This window comes from Rhopilema esculentum, chromosome 5 (assembly GCF_057945365.1).
Source record: "Rhopilema esculentum isolate cy_ngs chromosome 5, ASM5794536v1, whole genome shotgun sequence".
NCBI lineage: Eukaryota > Metazoa > Cnidaria > Scyphozoa > Rhizostomeae > Rhizostomatidae > Rhopilema > Rhopilema esculentum.
Window position 1 is genome coordinate 10,374,026 of NC_142819.1, and position 18,903 is coordinate 10,392,928.

Genomic DNA, 18,903 nt, shown 5'->3' on the forward strand with positions numbered 1-18,903 from the left:
ATTGTACCTTTCATCGTACCTTTCATCGTACCTTTCATCGTATCTCTCATTGTACCTTTCATCGTACCTTTCATCGTACCTTTCATCGTACCTTTTATCGTACCTTTCATCGTATCTCTCATTGTACCTTTCATCGTACCTTTCATCGTACCTTTTATCGTACCTTTCATCGTATCTCTCATTGTACCTTTCATCGTACCTTTCATCGTACCTTTCATCGTACCTTTCATCGTACCTTTCATCGTACCTTTCATCGTACCTTTTATCGTACCTTTCATTAAATGCCATGCTTCTTATCCCTGGAATTTTTATCTTTTCACTAGCTTTTATCTTTTCTCTTACTTTCTTTTCATCTAGGTCATTTTTCCTTCTCTCGTACCCCTTGCCAATCCCCCTACTGCTTCAACCCATATCTTTTCAAACGTTATATTATCTGGATCAAGAATCTCCGTGCATCGTAATCACTTGTCCGTCTTTAAAATCTTTCCTTACAACTTTTGAAGCAGTATACCTCAACAGTTTACCAATATTTCTTTCCCCGCTTTACACCAGAAGGTCATATACTCTAATTGTTTAAATTCAGGCAATCGAAACAAATTTTTCTTAGACACCTCCTCCCTTCTTTTTATTTCTTCCTCCTCTCTCTACTTCGTTTTTTCCATTTCCTTCCCCCTTTTTATAAATGATGCACTCTATCCGTGAAAGAGACCCTTCATTCAGATTCTTGAGCAATACATCTCCACAACTTGGACAATGCACGCTTGTCCATGGTAAATCTTTATGAATGCGCACATGGTAACGGCTATAATAATGTGCCTTGCAACCGCATATGACACAATTTATTGGCAAGGACTAGAGTCCTGACAACTCTTAGACTATTTAGCGAATCTTCTTGAAATCTTCTATAGATTATATTACTCTGTCATTAATGCCAATTCTATAGGTCGTTATTTCTTTGAGAAAATTGAATTTTGGTCTCATTTATTGAATAGTGGTACCGAATGTATTGAGTCGCAACTCCAAGCAGTTTTAATCATTTATGTTTACTTACAGGTCGTACCATTGATGCTGTTATAATGAATCAGATTTGATCAAAAGACGATTTGGCGTTTGCGGTTTTTAAACTAAACTTTCGGTAAGTGATTCTTTAATGATTTTGAAATTGCTTAGCGGGTCACACAACGTGTTACTCTTTATTTCTGATGTGACGTGTTTAAACTTACAGGCTGCTTTCACGGGGGTGTACGGGCTCGTGTTTCGATATCTAAGGTAAGTTGTATTAATGGACCCGATTCCTGTGACTCTCTATTCCATGCAAGACCTTAATAGCATCACTGTCGTGTGTATTCGACGGGTGTGGCTTAGTCAATACCACGATGATACAATGACGGCAGTGAATACACTTACTATAATGTAGAAAACAGTGATCTAAAAATCGAGTCAACACATCTATTCCTGTCACTGATGAACGTTCTGCGTCAGTAAAGTCAGTTTCATATTTCGCAAGCAGCAAATCGGCGCTGAGAGCATTTTTGTTGAATATTGATGTTTCTGGCTCGTCAACCTAAGATCCCTTTTGTGCCCCGTAAGGAGGGCCATAAAAAGTGGTAAGTCTTGTTGCATTGTTTCAGAAAATAAAAAGCCTTAAAGACACTCACCGCAGCCTTTAATTTCTCTTTAGCTGAAATATGGTCCAGATGTAAAGCTAGAAAGCACTTTCAAAGTTCTTGATCTGTACATCGTTTATGCCTCGCCAATAGTAACACATTTGACCTGTTTTTTAGGTTTAACAGCTCTTGCTTTAATTTATTTGCAGTCTAGGTGTGTATGAGTAGGAATATGAAATTTGATCAAAGATTGTTCACTAATGAATTTATGTACCATCTATAAAAGTATTTTTGCAAAAAAGCTCTAAATTCTTAAAAGGAATACGGGTGAAGCTCACGCTGCTGTGAGACAAAGATATTGTTTATGAATTTTTGGGTTAGTAGCATTTTGGGTTTTTTACGCTTAAGCTGCAAGACATGTGCACCGTGAAATAGGCCTAAAGATACAAGGAATGGAAGGACTGAAATTTCATAAACCCAGATAACATAATTGAAATGTGTGTTTTTACAACTGTAAAGGGGCACATTGTTGTTAAAATCGACAGGTTGGCAGGTCTACCATCTTCGTTTGCTAGGCCCTGGATGTCTTTCACGGTATTTTCACAATGAATATAGAGTATTAAATCGGGTTTTGGCGTGAGGCATTGTGTTAGTTATCTCTTGAACACCGCTGTGACTCATACAAGCGGTAGATCAAAAGATGTTGTGTAAATCTGCTCTTAGGTTAGTTTGTATCGAAGACAAAACCCCATATCCGCGCAAAAGAATTTTCAAAGAATCTTCCGTCTTATCAAGCGACCTTAACTCTTGCTTTCTGCTATGTATAAGTCCGTAGATCAACGCTTATTTTATTTAGAAAACATTGATAACTTGACAATTGTTAATGTACAAAAACCAACTTAAAGATTCTGTTATGAGCGCTTCGCCATTGTTGTGTATTGTCTTAAGGTAACCGCGTGTTCTGGGGCGAAACAGTTTTCAGTTAAATGACTTGCAAGACTTAAGTATCGAGATGTTCAAATTGGAAAACACAAGGGCATTGTGGGCTGCTTTACCTTGAAATATTCTTCAGCTGATATGTTCAATTCAGTTTGGGTAGGTGATCCGTTAACTGCATAAATCTACTTCCATTTAAGTGTTGCTTTGAAGCCAATTTGACTTAAAATCCATATTTTCTAGCTACTTTATTGTTTAGTGTTTTTTGTGTTTTTTAATTATTAACGGAGGTTCCCAACATATGTTTTGTAATATTTTGATACGCTGTACGGAGTTCTGCTCATGATGGAATTACCCTTTGAAAATTAATAAAATCACCTTCCAGGTAGGATTGCATGAGAACCTTAATCTTCTTGATTTTTCATTTATGCTGTTGACTGGAAAATCCAGCATTTGTCTCCCATCTTGTATTTGCTTATAGAATGCAATGTGTTTTCAAGTCCTCGCGGTTTTTTGCTTTGCCCAAGCTTCATAGCTCTAAACCATTCTGTTTCCAGAAAATATATTTTTATTCATGCAGCTTTCACCTCTATCCAACGCCCCTTTTTATTATTTCAAAATATCTCTTATGGCTCAACTCATAACGTGGTTGACCTCCACAGTGTCACCAACTTGCATCTCTTACTCCACAGTGTCTTCAATTGAAAAATACGGTAATATGATAGAATTCTACTTTTCTAAGCACATTTGACTCCATTTTGTTTCATTGGAATTTTTTGGCTTCAGTGAGGCTTTCATAAAGATTCCCTTCTTTGAAAATCCGTTTATTTATAAAACGAGTTGTTTAAAGCCTTCTGCATATTTATAAGCATTTCTTCATCGGACCTCTTATTCTTAGTTGATCCTTCATAGCAAACCAATTGTTCTCCAAAAATTTCAACTTTCCAGTTTTTACAACCAGTTTACTCAGATGTGACTTTTGAAAAGAATTTTAGGCATTCCTCTCCACTCAGTGAAATTCATTCGCTTCATGATTTTGCGAGAATGGCTGGGAAAGAGCTTTTAGTTTCAGAATTTATGATTTATTGACCATAAGCATTAGCTTGAAGTGATGACAGTTGCAAGGCGTTGCTAGATCGAGGGCCTCTAAATCATCCATTCATATGATCGCAGTTTTCTTTTGTCTTATTGTTGACATGAATGTGTGCTTCATGAATGATAATCCTTCGATCTGTGGCTTAAAGGAAATTGCCTTGCAAGACCAATTCTACGCAGATAAAACTAAGAATATGGCTAGATTTGTTTTGAATTTTGCTGTCAAAGCAGAAGTTCTTTGTTAATTCTCCAGTTAGGCCTGGTTGTTTGCGGAGAACAACAGTTAAAAGAATCTTGATCGATGAAAGACATCCTTTATTTGAAAATATAATCGACTGAATTTATTAACTTAAGTACAATTGCGTTTCAAACAAAAGAACGATCAAAGATTCAAAGCAAATTAAAACAAGTTTGACAGAAAGCGAAAACATGCGATCAATTATTGTTAAACGTCTTCAGATGTCTTTTGATGTCCTTTCTTAAGAGTTTTCTTCGTCACTCAAAACAGCCTTTCTGATCTTTCGGTGCAGCCTCATGCGTCTGTAAGCAAGCAGAAATTCGGGAGCTGTCGATTCTTCATTGTTGGCAAGTTCGCTTTATTTTCTCTATCCATTCTTTTCATTCTTATTCTCTATATGCTTTGTTAATATTATTCATAAACCATCAGCTCAATTAGTGGCGTGTACAAACAGAAGATTAACGGTACTTCGAACGGATCTCGGGCGAGCTCCCTCTTAGCCCTGCTAAGCACCCCATGCGCCCGTTCTTAGTACACCTAACGCTTTCTTTGTCTCTATAGTGTTTTGCTTCTTTTGGCAGTATTAGAATCTGAACCATGATGTGTCGTGTCAGCGTAAAAGAACGAATAGCCTGGCTTTTTATCGTAATAAACATTTCAAAGCTTTGAATTCTGTCAAATAAGAGTGGATATCATATCAAAAGACAAAACCACGATGAATAAACTGATAATATTTCAAACTCCAAAAATGTTTGTTATAATTTGGCTTATGTAGATTTATCAGCAAGAAACTTTGTACAAAACGAAGAACTCATTCTTGGAGGCACATTTGATAGGTTACTCCTGCATTTGCCATGAAAAGTATCCCCACCATTCTACCGAAGTAAAAGGTGTAATTCTATAGATAGGCTCAACTATGCCATGTTAATGTTTGACTGAAAACAATTGTATGCAAACCTGGCAATAGGTTGAAATGCGCCATGCGAAGGTGTGTAGATGCCTAAATGTGACGAGATGTGTGAATAAAATGTTTCGGATTGTTCAAATATTTTTATTGAAATATTCCATGCAAATGTGTGTCAGTGTTAAAATAGCTTCAAATGGGCCATGCCAATGTGTGCAAATGCTTGAAAGCGTTCAGATGTGCCTTGCAAATGTTCAAATTGGTTAATTTTCCAAGTTGCTGTAAAAACACTTGTCGCGAGGAAATTAAGATTCAACGGACGTGACTGACATTCCCAAGAAGCAAAAACTAAAAGACGATCTGATTGAACTACAGAATCTGAAACTCTCGATTTGTCGAAATTGATGTTGTTGAATCTGAATTTATGAACATCATACTTCGTATGTACAAACCTGTATGTATTTAGGGAGCTAGAAAGTCTTTTATCAAAAGCAACGAAACTTGGACAGGGAGAAAGAAGTTCAGCAATACCTTGAAACATGCTCATCTTGTTTCAATTCCCAGATATTTCGAGTAGGAGTATGTTTCAAAATTATTGAGACACTAACTATCGAGGAGAATTATATGTTATAAGAAAGTTGCAAGGTACTGTATTATATTTTTGGACCGGCTGCTGCAACGTTGTTATTGATGAAGAATCCAAGGACATTTGGTGGAAAGATGGAACTACCAAAAGACCAGAATTCTGTCTGCTTGTTTCTTTCCAAACCATTTCTGTAATTTGTAGGAAGTGAAGCTGATAGTTAGCTGTTGTCAATTTTTGCTGAAATTTTGGACCGGAGAAGATTTTCACAATTTCTAGCAAGAAAATCATTTTTGACATAAAGTTGATTTTCCCTTCAATGCTTGGCGAGAATCGGCTACTTTTGGTGACGCAATTATGATAATTTCATATTTATGTATTATCGTGATTTTTAGTTAGTTTTTCGCTTTGGCTAATATTATGCTACAGATGTTCTCGTTTTTGACTTAAAGGAATGATCGGTATGGAAAACTCTCCCCTGTCAGATGTCTTCTTGCTGTAAATATACCGTTCATCGCATCTAGGCTAAATGAATTTATTCCCAGAAGCAGCGGTATGCAGCCACGGTTTATTGACATCGCTAGTGTTAATTAGCAAACACGTGCTTGGCATTTCTAACTATGCTGAATAATTTACTTGTTCTGAAGGCTGTTGTCTTTCATTTCGCTACCTAATGAGGAAAAATTGTTTAAGAACTGTTGACGGAAGTGCATGTTGCACCGAATCTTTTCATACTCAGTTCATTTAATTCATCAGCATAATTCATGCTTGGGGTACGTGATTATCAGATCGCTATAAAGTTGATTGAATAGACGTATTATAATTCTTTATGACATAAACGTATTAAAGGATTTGTTCTGCTCAAGCAATGTTATATTCCGAGCAGATGTTCTCTACTGTTTCAAGGTACAAGGCGAAAGAGGGATTTAGTTTGATTATTCATCAGTAATTGTCGTTTTCTTTTCTGTTTAATGGGTGAATGAATCGATAGAAAATGCAAATCTAATGCGATTCTGCAATTGTCGACAAGCTTAACGTGAAGTGAAGGTTTTAAATGATTGAATCTGGTCGTGTTGCTGAATCCGTTGGTTTTGTTCTTTGTCATGCATCTTCTTCCGCTCCGCCTTCAATTAAAAGCCTCCTTTTCACTCACCCTAGCTGTCTGCGTATTCTCTATTTCCAATCTTCCTTGCCTTTTCTGTTTTTATTCACTTCTGCCATACCTTCTTCATTCACTTCGCCAATCACCCATCTCCCTTCATTTACCTTTACAGATCTCCCCCTTCAATTTTACCCTTCGCCCTTGTTTTTCCTTCTTACCTGAATTAAGTAGGAAATCTTTTAAACTCTTCATATTTTTGAACAAGTAGCTGGGTCATTTGCAGATTTGTAGATATATGTTTCTGGATAGTGCACGAAAGCTTGGATGTGTTTATTTATTTCTCATCTAGACTTATGCGAGGAACTATCTTCATTTTTTGACTCTTAGTGATTGGTTGTCGAGGACAAGCCTCCTTCAGACTTCTCTTTATACTATTTCATCTTTATTGATAATGAAATATCGCTATTTCCATCCATTCAGCTTTCGCAATGTTTTGCAAAAATACTGCAGTACTGCACGATGATGTAAGCCATTCTTTTCTTCTCTTTTTTATTTGTGGTTAGATTTCTGGTTAGATCTTTTCATTCCAGCCATGAAACACATAACGTCAGAAATTATCTTGTTGTTATCAATGCAAGAATTACAAAGATGGGTTGTCCCCTTCAACCACACCCATTGTTTCTTGGTTTTGGCTTTAATTTGATTTTTGAATCAAGATTTCATGTTAGAAGACTGACTATTCTCGGTTTTGTTGACCTGTTCCTCAAAAATGTTATTGCCTTCAATCTAAACTGGAGTCGCCTTTGAACGATTGAGAGAACGCAAAATAATAATGCAGATACGATCATCAAGTTTATCGTCTGAGAACAATGATGATTTGTTGTGTTTGATTCTGGTGTATCTCCCACGAAACATCGGCAATGACGCTAATCTGGGAATCGCAAATAAAATGACCTCGTAGGAGATGATCCCTGACAGCAACCAGCCACGAACAAAGCTCCAACCACGCTGGGATTGGATTCAAAGCCAGAAGGTATAATGCTCCATTTTGTGAGCGTGTTTCGTGACATTCGTGTGATTATAAAACTCGTGATTATCAATCTTATTACTATTTTTATCCTTTCCGTAACATCCGACTTCTCGCAAAGTTTAACAAACCTAGAATTAAGCACCTTGAAATTTCCATTTTCCGTGCTTCTTTTTATGATTCGAGTTTCAAATTGTTTGTCTACTTCACAGATTCATCTCCCTGTTTATTTAATTATCAAACATTTGAAGTTCTTCGAATCAATCTTGCTGTCATCTCAGCTCTCTAACGTACATGGCCTCGAAAGGCTTGTTTTTGTTCTATTCTCGATAACTTTGCTTTGAAAGCCGAAATTCAAAACACGTACACAACATGGCAGACATAGAATAGCTGCAGAGTTTGGTTTGATTATTTCGATTCTTGTTTGACTACGAGTTGTCATTGGTTATTTTGATTGGACTACAGCTTTACTTTTTTATTTCTTCTTTCAACACATTATTTTCTTGAAAAAAATTCGGACATGATGTAACATTATTCTACAGATGTTGGCCCTTTTCAATACTAATTATTACTAACAAATGGATTGAATACACACACAATATATTGCATAAATATATTTTTGCAAGATTTGTGTTATTTTGTTGGTGTTGGCTAATGTTGGTTTGTATTTATTTGTCGTCTGTATAACTTTCCAGCTTGCACAAGTACTGTCAAGCAGTGAAATGACAACGGAACTGTGAAAATATATAAATTGAAATATATTGCCTATAATATGAAATATACAGATAATATAAAAAAATTGTTTATTTGTACATTGTGCACACAAAACTACGCTGTTGCTATGCGACGATGAGAATTTATTAATACGATTGTCAATACAGGGAAAAACTTTCTGTGTTATAAATTGAATATTGAGTTTGGCTGTTTAAATATTTTGCTTTTTGTATGGAACTGAAAGTCTTGAGTGTAAAATTTATGATTGTATAGAATTAAATTTCAAATTTTACAACAGGAAACTGAGATGGTAGGCACTCAACCTTTTGAACGTTGTACGTGTTGACAGAGTTAGTAACAATAATTGTGTTAAATTGATTGCAACCGATTCAAAGTTTATTCCTTCACTGTTTGTTTTGGCTTAGTTTTGAGTGAAACTTCATTTCTTTTCAAGGTTGCTGTTGAATTCATTTTATAAAGCGTCTGTGGCACCATAGTGACGTCATTAGTTACCAGCCTGTCAAGCCAACATCACCACCGTGTACTTAATCAACAATGTCAAGTTGGCCGCAGCCGAAGGAGGAAAATTCTGATGGTCGTTCCTAGCGATGTTTGCAACCAACACCAACATGCCGCACGTGACAAGCCCAGAATTTAATTCTAGAATTATTTATCAAGGCAGCCAACTGCAGACTTCTTCGGCTGGTGGGGGTTTTCATGACTCCGGCATGGGATATTACAACTATCCCGATATGCAAAGTTACCCTGGTGAATTTCAGCCAACTGGTATTGCGATGGCAGTTGGAGGCCCGCGTTCTAACACCATGGATGATCGGAATACGAGCAATTACCCTAATCTGTCGACCTCACGAAATCCCTTTCCTAATTCTGTGACTAACAGTCATGAATATTACGCGCTTGAAAACATGGATAACAGGGAACATTACGCTTGCCAACAGAGTGTTTCCCAGGGTCAACCGAATTCGAGAAGGATCGATCGTTCGCCCCTAGATAGTTCAGCTGCTCGGAAGAATCGTTCTTGGACCGACGCCGTATTCGCCTCGATGGACCGCGAGGCAGAATCGATTCTTGAACTGGTCAACGAAGACGCTATGGAATTAGAAAGAATCGCAGCTACGATCAAACAGGTAAGATTTTATAATCTGTTAATTCACCGCGATATCCATTACTTTCGACCAACGTTAATCGATTTGGTTATTTTAATTACCCAGAGAATTTCGACACATCAAAGCAAAAACAAACAAGTGTGATCGCTGCTCTTCATTTGCAACGAACATCATAGTTTGCTGCTGTTTCCACAGTCGCCATTTTGATCACATCCTTATAACCATCTAATTTTGCGAACTTCCATTATTGTTTCCAGACAGTCAATTTGCTGTTAATTTGCTGTCATTGCATGTTTTGCTGTCAATTTGGATAAAATTCTGATCTAGAAAGCATGGCTTTTTATACGACCATCGTGGATGTGACATTTCCAGGGCAGTTTATAATGCAATGTTACATCAAATTTTGCTCTTTACCTCTGAGTCCTTCTTGTTATGATTTCTGGTTCTTCAAAGAAATTTCTAAACAGATCTTTCAAAAGCAGTGCACAGTGGTTACACATTATTTCACCATTGTGTAAATTATTTCATTATTTTTCTCTAAAACTTACAAAATGACTCCATATTCGAAATATTTTGTGTCCAGAGTGTCCAACTTTGTCAAAATAACTGTTAAAACATGACTCGATTTAATACCAAAACAATTTTTTGGCTGACTTCATTGAAAAAAGATTTAACCATTTATCTTTTGCAACTTTTATCTTATGCAACAATGGTAAGGTTCACTTCTTGTAAGCAGCAAGTGTTACAATCAAAATTTACTGCGCGAATCGTTATGTTTTTCAAAAGTCAAGTCTCCAATTGAAGCTCCTGTTTACTAAGAACTCAATAGATTATAGAGAGATTCTTTGGTGAATTCTCCAAGTAGCAGTGGTGCTTGTGTTTTACTTGCCAGCCTGATAATACAGCAGTTTAAAACAAAATTAGAAAATGGGCTTAGAATATCAAAAATCTATACTCTTAGTTTCGATAACCGATTGCCATAGAAAAATCAACCAATCAAGTTTTTATTCAACTTAAAGTTAACTTTTGAAATTCACACAGAAGTCAGGTAGCTGAATCTGACATCAACGCCGCTGTAAAATTTTGATTTGATCTTTTCTGATAGCTTGATTTTTGCTTTATTTTCAATGGAAAATTATTCATTTGAACCTTGTTTAGCAAAGCAACATTGCCATACTACTTATTATTAATGTTTGGCTGTTTATGACTTTCTACTTTGAAAAAGAATTGCAAACCTCAAAAGGTGCTTCAATCAACTCTGTTTTTACCTTTATGGCATCTTGCATTTATGGTATTTTACCAAAATGAAGCCGCCTGGGATTGTATCTTTTCATTTTGTCCTCAACTTTGATACTCAATCTTCCTTTCTTCAGAGACCTTCGTCAACGTGATATGATGTCACATATCTAGGTTTCCTACAACTTTCGTTTATTGGATCTTCTGGTTTAACATAGCTATCTGACAGTTTTCATTCGAAACCAAGAACCTACATGAACCTTTTTCAAATTTATAATTTTCAACTATGTACTGAAATTGAGAAAATGTAAAGATATATTGAAGTAAAATATGGTTAAATCGAAGAAGGGGTAGTGACTTCGATCGAGTTGCTGCCCATGAATTCTTGTGAGAGATGCTTAAGGCTTGATCAAAAGGAAAACAATTGAAAAACCAATTTTACCATCGAGTTGATAACGTTTTTAAAATAAAGTCTTGAGTCAAAGATATGAATTCTTCTGACTTGAAAACTTTTTTTGAAGTAGAAATTTCATCTGTATAGTTTCATCTCACGTTATGTTATTTTGCCTCGCTGCCACTGCTAGCGTATGTTTTTTAAGCCTATTATAGCAACCGCTACATCGCACATTTGTAGTGTTAAATTAGCATGCCTATGAAAAAAACAGTCCATGTCATCTTTGCAATTTTATGCATTAGCACAGCTGAGTTAAAAAACTGCTTTAAATGCAACAATGGGAAAACAAAAATTTCGCTTGAGATATTGAAAAATGTCCTTGCTTGCTAATTCTTTATTGTGAAAATTGTTAACTGTTTGTGTCAAAATTCACTGTGTTTTGCAATTAATCACAATAAACATTAAGCTAATTGAAATATAGATGTTTTGTGCATATTTTATGTATTGCGTCGATGATGAAAATAACATTCGCACTCTTTCAATTGATATGGATGTTTGAAACGATTAATTCAAATTAGCAAACAATGATGTTGATGATACCAAAAGCTAATTCCAAAATTCTTTTAGCACAGAGAAAAAGATGAAAGGCTCCGTTTTATGTCATTTTAATTATGGCAGTGGTTCTTTCTAGGAGTATAATCATTTTGCAGTCAGACGATTTTAGGCCCAATTAATATTAATATTACGCTTCTGGGATTTTAAAATGCTAAGGTCATCGAAAGTAGACCTGTTTCTTGTGAAAGGTCGTATGACCTCAAACGGGACAGCATCTTTTTTATGTCCTGCGGATTTCCCGCGTTTCTTAGTCATTGGTTTTGAGGATACGAAGTTTTGAGGATATCGAAGAGACCTGTTTCAAGCACAAGGTCACACGACCTCAGTATTTACTCTATGTTTTACTTTGCCCGCGTCAGTCCCGCGTTTTTATTGTCATTTACTTTCAGATTATCGAGAGACAAGAACAGACAGGTTGTTTGAAAGTATAGGGCCTTCATAAGTTTTTAATGTATATGGGTCCTTCATGATCTGTGTTTGTCATGATCGTTATCATAAATGGTTCGTATCTTACTTCTTTCTTGATTATTTTTATCAGATTAATTAGCTATTTCCTTGTAGAACATCTGCATTGCATTTGAAAACCAGTTGTTCATCCAAAATTTGTTGCTCAGGCAATCCTTCGCTGGTTGAACTAAATTTTATGTGGATTGAGTGGCTAAAGTAACCATTTATTCTCGAATTCTGCTTATTTGCTTGTGATTATTTGCGAGGACCTGTCTGAATAATTTGATCAATTTCTTACCGTTGCACTACCCAAAGGCCCTGTGATTCTGTTGTTTTTCACTACTCATGGTGCAAATCATGATGATAATTTTGCGATATCGTTTTCTTATTTTCGGTTGCCTTAAAAAAATTGCTGAATTATATTACTTGTATAAACAGGTAAGCAAGTCAATACACACTTGCTCAGTAGGAAGTTAAAGACCTAATTTGCTGCAATAATTGACTTTAAAAATATATTAATGACAAGATATTATTGAGTTTACTATTATTGAGTTTACTATTATTGAGTTTACTGTTTAGGTCCTATTTTCTAAGAAAATCTTCCGAATTTTATGAAAAAGAGTCTTTGAAAATATAAGAAATGAAATTTATGATTTATAGCCAAATATTTCAGCTCGTTTTGTTGTGATTTCCAAATGCCTTTATACTAAACCTATTCAACACCTTATGCTATGAACATTTCGCTGTGTAAATGTTTTTTCAAAGTAAAAACTTTTATTCAATTTTGTTATTGAAAAGCAATGATGGTGAAAAAGGAGTCGACGAATTGGCTGCTTCCTCCCAGTTGCTGAACCTCGTTCCTTGTAGGGGGTGCACCTCGACTTCCCTTTTCTTTGTCAAATTTGCACAGGTCACGCTGACCTCTCGATTTCGAGTCAGACGCAGATGTTCAAGCGTGTGGCCTAAGTATACCCTTATCAATGAGATATATCTCGCTTCCATATGCTGAAAGATAAGGTGACGCATTACCAACAAAAGTTTTCTCTGCTAACCCCCCTGGGTGTAAGTTCTGGGTTGTTGGCAACCCCCAGTCTCAGCTCAATTATGAAAACATCTCCATTATTCCTTACTTCTATCTTCAAAATAAACACAACTTTCTGTATTTATTTTGGCTTGCAATGCTTTTATTCTAGGAAATTATCATTATGGAATTATATGATTATCGGTTTATTGCTTTATGATTATTTGTTATGCTAAAAGACAATTATTAATTACTAATGTTGTTCATCATGATTAAAGGCGATGATCTTGTTTCTTTGCTGAAATCATTGCTGTTGCTGAAGTTCATTTTATTTGAATGTTAATCAAACAGGAATTAGAAAAATAATTTAATTTGTGTAAATATTCCCAACTTCATAAGCAGTTCTTCTCACTTTGGCGTTGAAAAGCTTCTTCGTCTTTCTGTATTGCGTAACTCGCGTCATAGAGGATATTTTGCGAAAATATTCAATTAATACAGCTGTTTGTCATTTTTTCTATCATTTGGTCTTATTGACAAGTGAAATTGAAATATCTCGAGGGGAAATGTGCTCATTTTGTCTCTGTCTCGAAGTTTTACGAAGCATATTGAAATAAAGCATGAAATATATCTTTTTCTCGATTTTGTACTGTGCAACCTATCAAATTCGTATACCCAAATTTTCATTGTAAAAGTAATTTTGAAAGAAAAGCTATACTTGTCCCGTCGTAAAATTGGTCGGTTTAAAAATGCCACAGAATCCAAAGAGCTCATTTCAGTCCCACATTCGATGACACCCAAAAACTGGGGCAGGACATGAGACTTCCTATTATTGGACCTTTTCAAGTGACAACAGGATTACCCTTAACATTCTTGATTTGACATATTTTTCTTCTGACAGTTGTTTTATTTACCCCTTCCTTGCCGTCTAGTGTTTTAGATGATTGATTCAAAAATACGCTGATATTTTGTTTGGTATATAAAAATGCAACGTCTTATTAATGTTCTCACTTTAGTTGTCTGTCAGCCTTTCACTTATATTCACGAGAGACAATCTCTATTCAGTATCAGCTGATGAGTCTTTGGGAGCGTTCATGTAAAGTTTGGTAATTTTATGTTTTTCATTTCATCACATTCACTTTCTAAAGTAATTTTCTAGAATGTATTTTTATATTGACGTAACCCTGTGTCAGCTTGTTTATTCATCTAAACAATTTTGGTATCCATGTTACAAATTTAGGTTTTTCTGCCAAATACTGTGTCTGAAACTTGGTAAAAATACTGTCTCGAACTTGGTCAATTTTACACAATTATTTCTGCATGTGTTTTATTATATTTTGCATATTGTTATATTTAACAATCTTTTCGTGGTACAAAATTTAAAAGTGGCTTTGAATAAAAAGGAAATATTTTGAGTGACACTAAAGCTTACATATATCTCTTACATATATCCATATTTTACTTCAATATATCTCTACATTGTCTCCATTTCAGTACATAGTTGAAAATTATAAATTTAAAATTAAAATTAAAATTATAAATTATGAAAAAGGTTCATGTAGGTTCTTGGTTTAAAACGTCAGAACATAGATCGAAAACTCTACGCTAGGAAATATATATATACCCAGTTGTGGATCGAAATAGGCCAATCAGAAACACGAGCACATGAATGTTCACGTTGCCCAATCAGTGCCGCTTGCCTATTGAGAATGTTACCAATGGATTCCTAAGGTGGAAACGAACTCCCTTTGTCTACACAATATTATGTAGAAAGTTTCGCAAACTGCTAGATGGGTTTTCATGTAGATAGTTTTATTCCAGCAGTTTTGGATTCTATTTCATATTTTTCTGTTTTTATAAATCGTCTCATATCATATTCTATGTTTACTTTGGTATTTTAGTTAGTTTTTAAGTGATGCATTTCTTAGCATGTTTTTTGTATCAAGATAAACCGAAATAAGGAAAAGGTAACTTGACAAAGGCTCGTACTGGGTGAAAGTCTGGTTTAGAGTTCTATTTTAGCTAACATTTTAGTAAGAGAGCACGAAAATGTTTGAGAGCACGAAATTGCAGTTTTTTATAATTCTAGAAATAGCAGTTTTTGCTTACTTTTGTTGATAAACCACACAGAGAAAAGCAAAATTTATTCGAAAGGTCGAATTATCAAAAGAAAAATGGTTGGAAAAGCATGAGTCTTCATGGTTTTTTCAGAAAACAAAGATTGTCCCAAAAATGTTAATGGTGACATGTTTCGTATAATCATTAAAGCCCGGTCGTCGTTCCATCTAGCAGTTCTAGAGTCATCATCGGGTCAAGTTGTTATCTCGAATTCTTCTGACTCGGTCTCTCCATTTGAGAAGAATTCGAGGCAATAATTCGACCTTGAATAGTTAAAAAATATTTATACAAATGAAAAACCCGCTATTGTGTAGAATAAAAGAGTCACATTTTAACGTTAGGACTCCATTTGTTATATCCTCTTTAGGCAAGCAGCACGTATTGGGTCAATTCAGCAGTCATGTGCTCGCATTTCTGATCCATACCTGAGTAAAGATTTTGTCCAGCGTATAGTTTTCGATCCTTGAAGAATGTCAGACGAAAGTTTCAATATGTTTTTATGACTTTATTTTGTCAAGCTTTCCGTTTGTAAACTTAACTTTGTGTATAGTGCTATGTAAGAAACTTAACGTTTTTGTTTTTTTCTCTATATACGATTTTACTTTTTGTTATCCTCTGTATTTTACCTCACAGTTGAACTGTACTTTGTATCATGCTATGTACAATTATTTTATTTTTTCTATTGCTTTTCTTTGTATTGCTCTTTATTCTGTGTTATTTATTGTACTTTGCTCAGAAATATTCGTTTCTCTGTGTAGTGCTTCACCTTAAATTGTGTTTGTATTATGCTATGTAATGTACTTACATTGTACTGTACTTCATGTTGTGCTTTGCAATGTACATTTATCTGTATTGTTTTTTTGTCTGTTCAGTACTTTACTATTATTTTTGCTCTGTGTTGTATTTTTCTTGTTATTGTACTTTTTCTGCAGTGTCATTTTCCTTTTTATTGTAAATTGGATTGTGTCCTGTTTATTCTATTTTACATTGTGTTTTTTGCATAGTATTTTCTATTTCTTTATGATGTACTTTTCTCTGTATTGACTTTTACTTTCTATTCTATTTAGGATTGTAATTTGTATTGTACTTTGTTTTATTATCTTTATTGTTCTTGATTCGTTTCTCTATATAATGCTTTATTTTCTATTGTAAAAGTAATGTGCTTTTCTCAGTATTATTATTCTCGCTTTTAATAGCTTAATTTTATATTGCTAATTGTATTGTGTTATTTATTGTACTTTTCTCTGTATTATTCGTTTCTCTGTATTTCTCTGTATTGGAAAAAACTTTGCATTGTGGTATCTATTGTAATTTCTATGTACTATTATTCTCTTGTTTTTAAAGGCTTTAATTTTATATTATTATGTACTGTGGTATTCATTGTATTTTTCTCTGTATTATCTATTCTTTTCTCCTTACAATACTTTAGTTTGTATTGTACTTTGTATTTTATCATTTATTGTGCTTTTCTCTTTATTATTCGTTTCTTTGTATAGTGCTTTACTTTGAATTGCTCTTTGTTCTGTGTTATTTATTGTACTTTTCTCTGTTTAATTCTTTTCTCTTTTTGATGCTTTACTTTATATTGCTTTTTGTATTTTATTATTTATTCTGCTTTTCTCTATATTATTCGTTTTTCTGTATAGTTCTTTAATTTCTATTGCTTTTTGTATTGTGTTATTTATTGTACTTTCTCTGTATTATTCTTTCCTTTTTATATTTCACTAGTTTGCATTTTACTTAGTATCATGCTATGTATTGTACTTTTCTCTGTATAATTGTTTTCTCTTTCAATACTTTACTTTTTATTGACTTTGTTTTTTGTTATTTGTTATACTTTTCTCTGTACTATTTGTTTCTCTTTTAAGTACCTCTCCTTTTCTCTCTGTATAGATTTATTTTGTATTATGATGTCTATTATACTTACCTCAGTGTTATGCAAATCTCTGTAAATATCTTTGCTTTGTATTGTACTTTTTATCGTGCTATGTAATATACTTTATTCAGTATTTCTATTTTGATTGCTTTACTTTTGCTCTCTGTTTTGTGTTTTTGTTCCTCTTCGTTATTCTTTTCTCTATTCAATGCTTTTCTTCTATTCTGATATTTATTGTACTTTTCTCTTCATGATCCGTTTCTTTGTGTAATGCTTTACTTTGTATTGTGATACCTATTGTACTTTTCTCAGTACTATTATTATTTTCTCTTTAAATACCTTATCTTTTATTACATATTGTGATATTTATTTTACTTGTCTCTTTGCTATCCTTTACAATATTCTTCTTTCTTTTCTTCGACGCTTACTCATCGGGTAAATGCCGGTAAATGTCGACAGGATGATCACCAGATTTTAAACATTATACAAATCGAGAGTCCTCAAGTTTTCAAAAATATCAGTCTTGTCTTCAAAAAGGAACATAATGTTAAGTTGCCAGCATTTTTATGTTAGCACAGTTGCGATTGGGAAGAAGCAGTTAACTCTCCAACAGCCGCATGATGTCGTATAAGTGCAGTTCTTTAACAAACATCCATTGCGACTTGGTTGTGAGTAGCATCTGTTGAAAATGTTCCGAAAATTTTCTTTGTATCTTCAAAGTTTTTGGTACAGTAAAATTTGAAGATGGCACGAAATAGCCGTAACATAGCATACTGAAGTTCGTTTGGCGCTCTCCTGAGTATAACCATCGAATAAAAAACAAAAATAAGCAGAAAATTTTTTATCCAGGAATGGATCGAAAATATTGTCAGCGGAAGAATGTTTGATCGGTTCCATCTGTATCTTCATTTAGGTATTTTAAAAAACATCCTCTCAAATATGACTCTGCTCTGGAGGGAACCCAGTTTTTTTATCTCAAAGACAACAAGGGACACCCGTTACACTCCGTCCCGATGGCTAACCCTGTTTTACGTTGAAATCAAAGTATGTTTGTCAAGACAATCCTGCGGTCTTCTAACAAGTGGGTCATCCCCCCGTCTTATTTTCAAAGGTTCATTAATGATCAAGATCAACGCGCATGCTCTTTGCCTGAAAGAAGGGGGTTGCTTCCTCACCAGAAATTTTTCTCCTGCTCAACTCCACAATAATATTCAACTTTGATTAATCAATCCAAAATTAAATCGTTTGTCGGCTCTAATGTAGCGGAACTACGGAGTTTCGAATGAAACGGTCTGGTCCCTCTACGGCATACGTTTGTCAATATTTTGAAAGGGAATATCGTCCCATTGTTATTTAGTCCTTAAAAGTTGTTTTCATTAACTTTTTCATTTATTGTTTAAAAAGTACTTTTTCTGGCGGAGTTCATATTCAACACAATCGGCAAACTCAAACATGTATATTATGTATGCAAAAAGTTGTTTTTGGCTAATAAAGCCAGACAAAAATGAACGCCAATATTGATCTTTAACACGAAAATTGTTACTGTACACATAGTCCTTTCAACCTAAATCGAGTTTTCGACATCGTAACCAACATCTTTTTTTCATGCTTTGATTCAATATATAGCTCTGTATCTAATCAAATCTTCATTCGATTGAGTAAAAATCTTCTCGATTTTAGTTGCTAATTTGCTGCTAGTCAGCTAACATTGTCAAAGACTGCATTAGAAAGCGTTTCTTCGATTTCTGTGCTATTTTGAATCACGTAGGTCAGGTCAAAAGGGATATTTTCTGTGGATTAGTCTCCCGTAATGTGGTAAAACACATGTAACTGTATTAATAAATCTGTTTGCAACACTCGCAGCTT

General features: G+C 34.6%; 1 protein-coding gene across 6 annotated transcripts in view; it reads left to right on the forward strand.

Annotated features, from left to right (window-relative positions):
• The window catches only part of LOC135689402 (uncharacterized), a 37,690-nt gene that overhangs the window by 8,616 nt on the left and 10,171 nt on the right, over window positions 1-18,903 (forward strand). For 3 of the 6 annotated variants that reach the window (XM_065206610.2, XM_065206612.2, XM_065206611.2), the window contains 2 exons: window positions 1,054-1,135; window positions 8,661-9,354. In XM_065206610.2, coding sequence (XP_065062682.1) covers window positions 8,815-9,354 — 540 coding nt within the window. In that variant the 5' untranslated portion in view covers window positions 1,054-1,135; window positions 8,661-8,814. Of the gene's footprint in view, window positions 1-1,053; window positions 1,136-1,182; window positions 1,608-1,658; window positions 2,703-5,643; window positions 7,499-8,660; window positions 9,355-18,903 lie in introns of those variants that run through there. The other 3 variants (XM_065206614.2, XM_065206615.2, XM_065206616.2) reach the window with 3 other exon arrangements.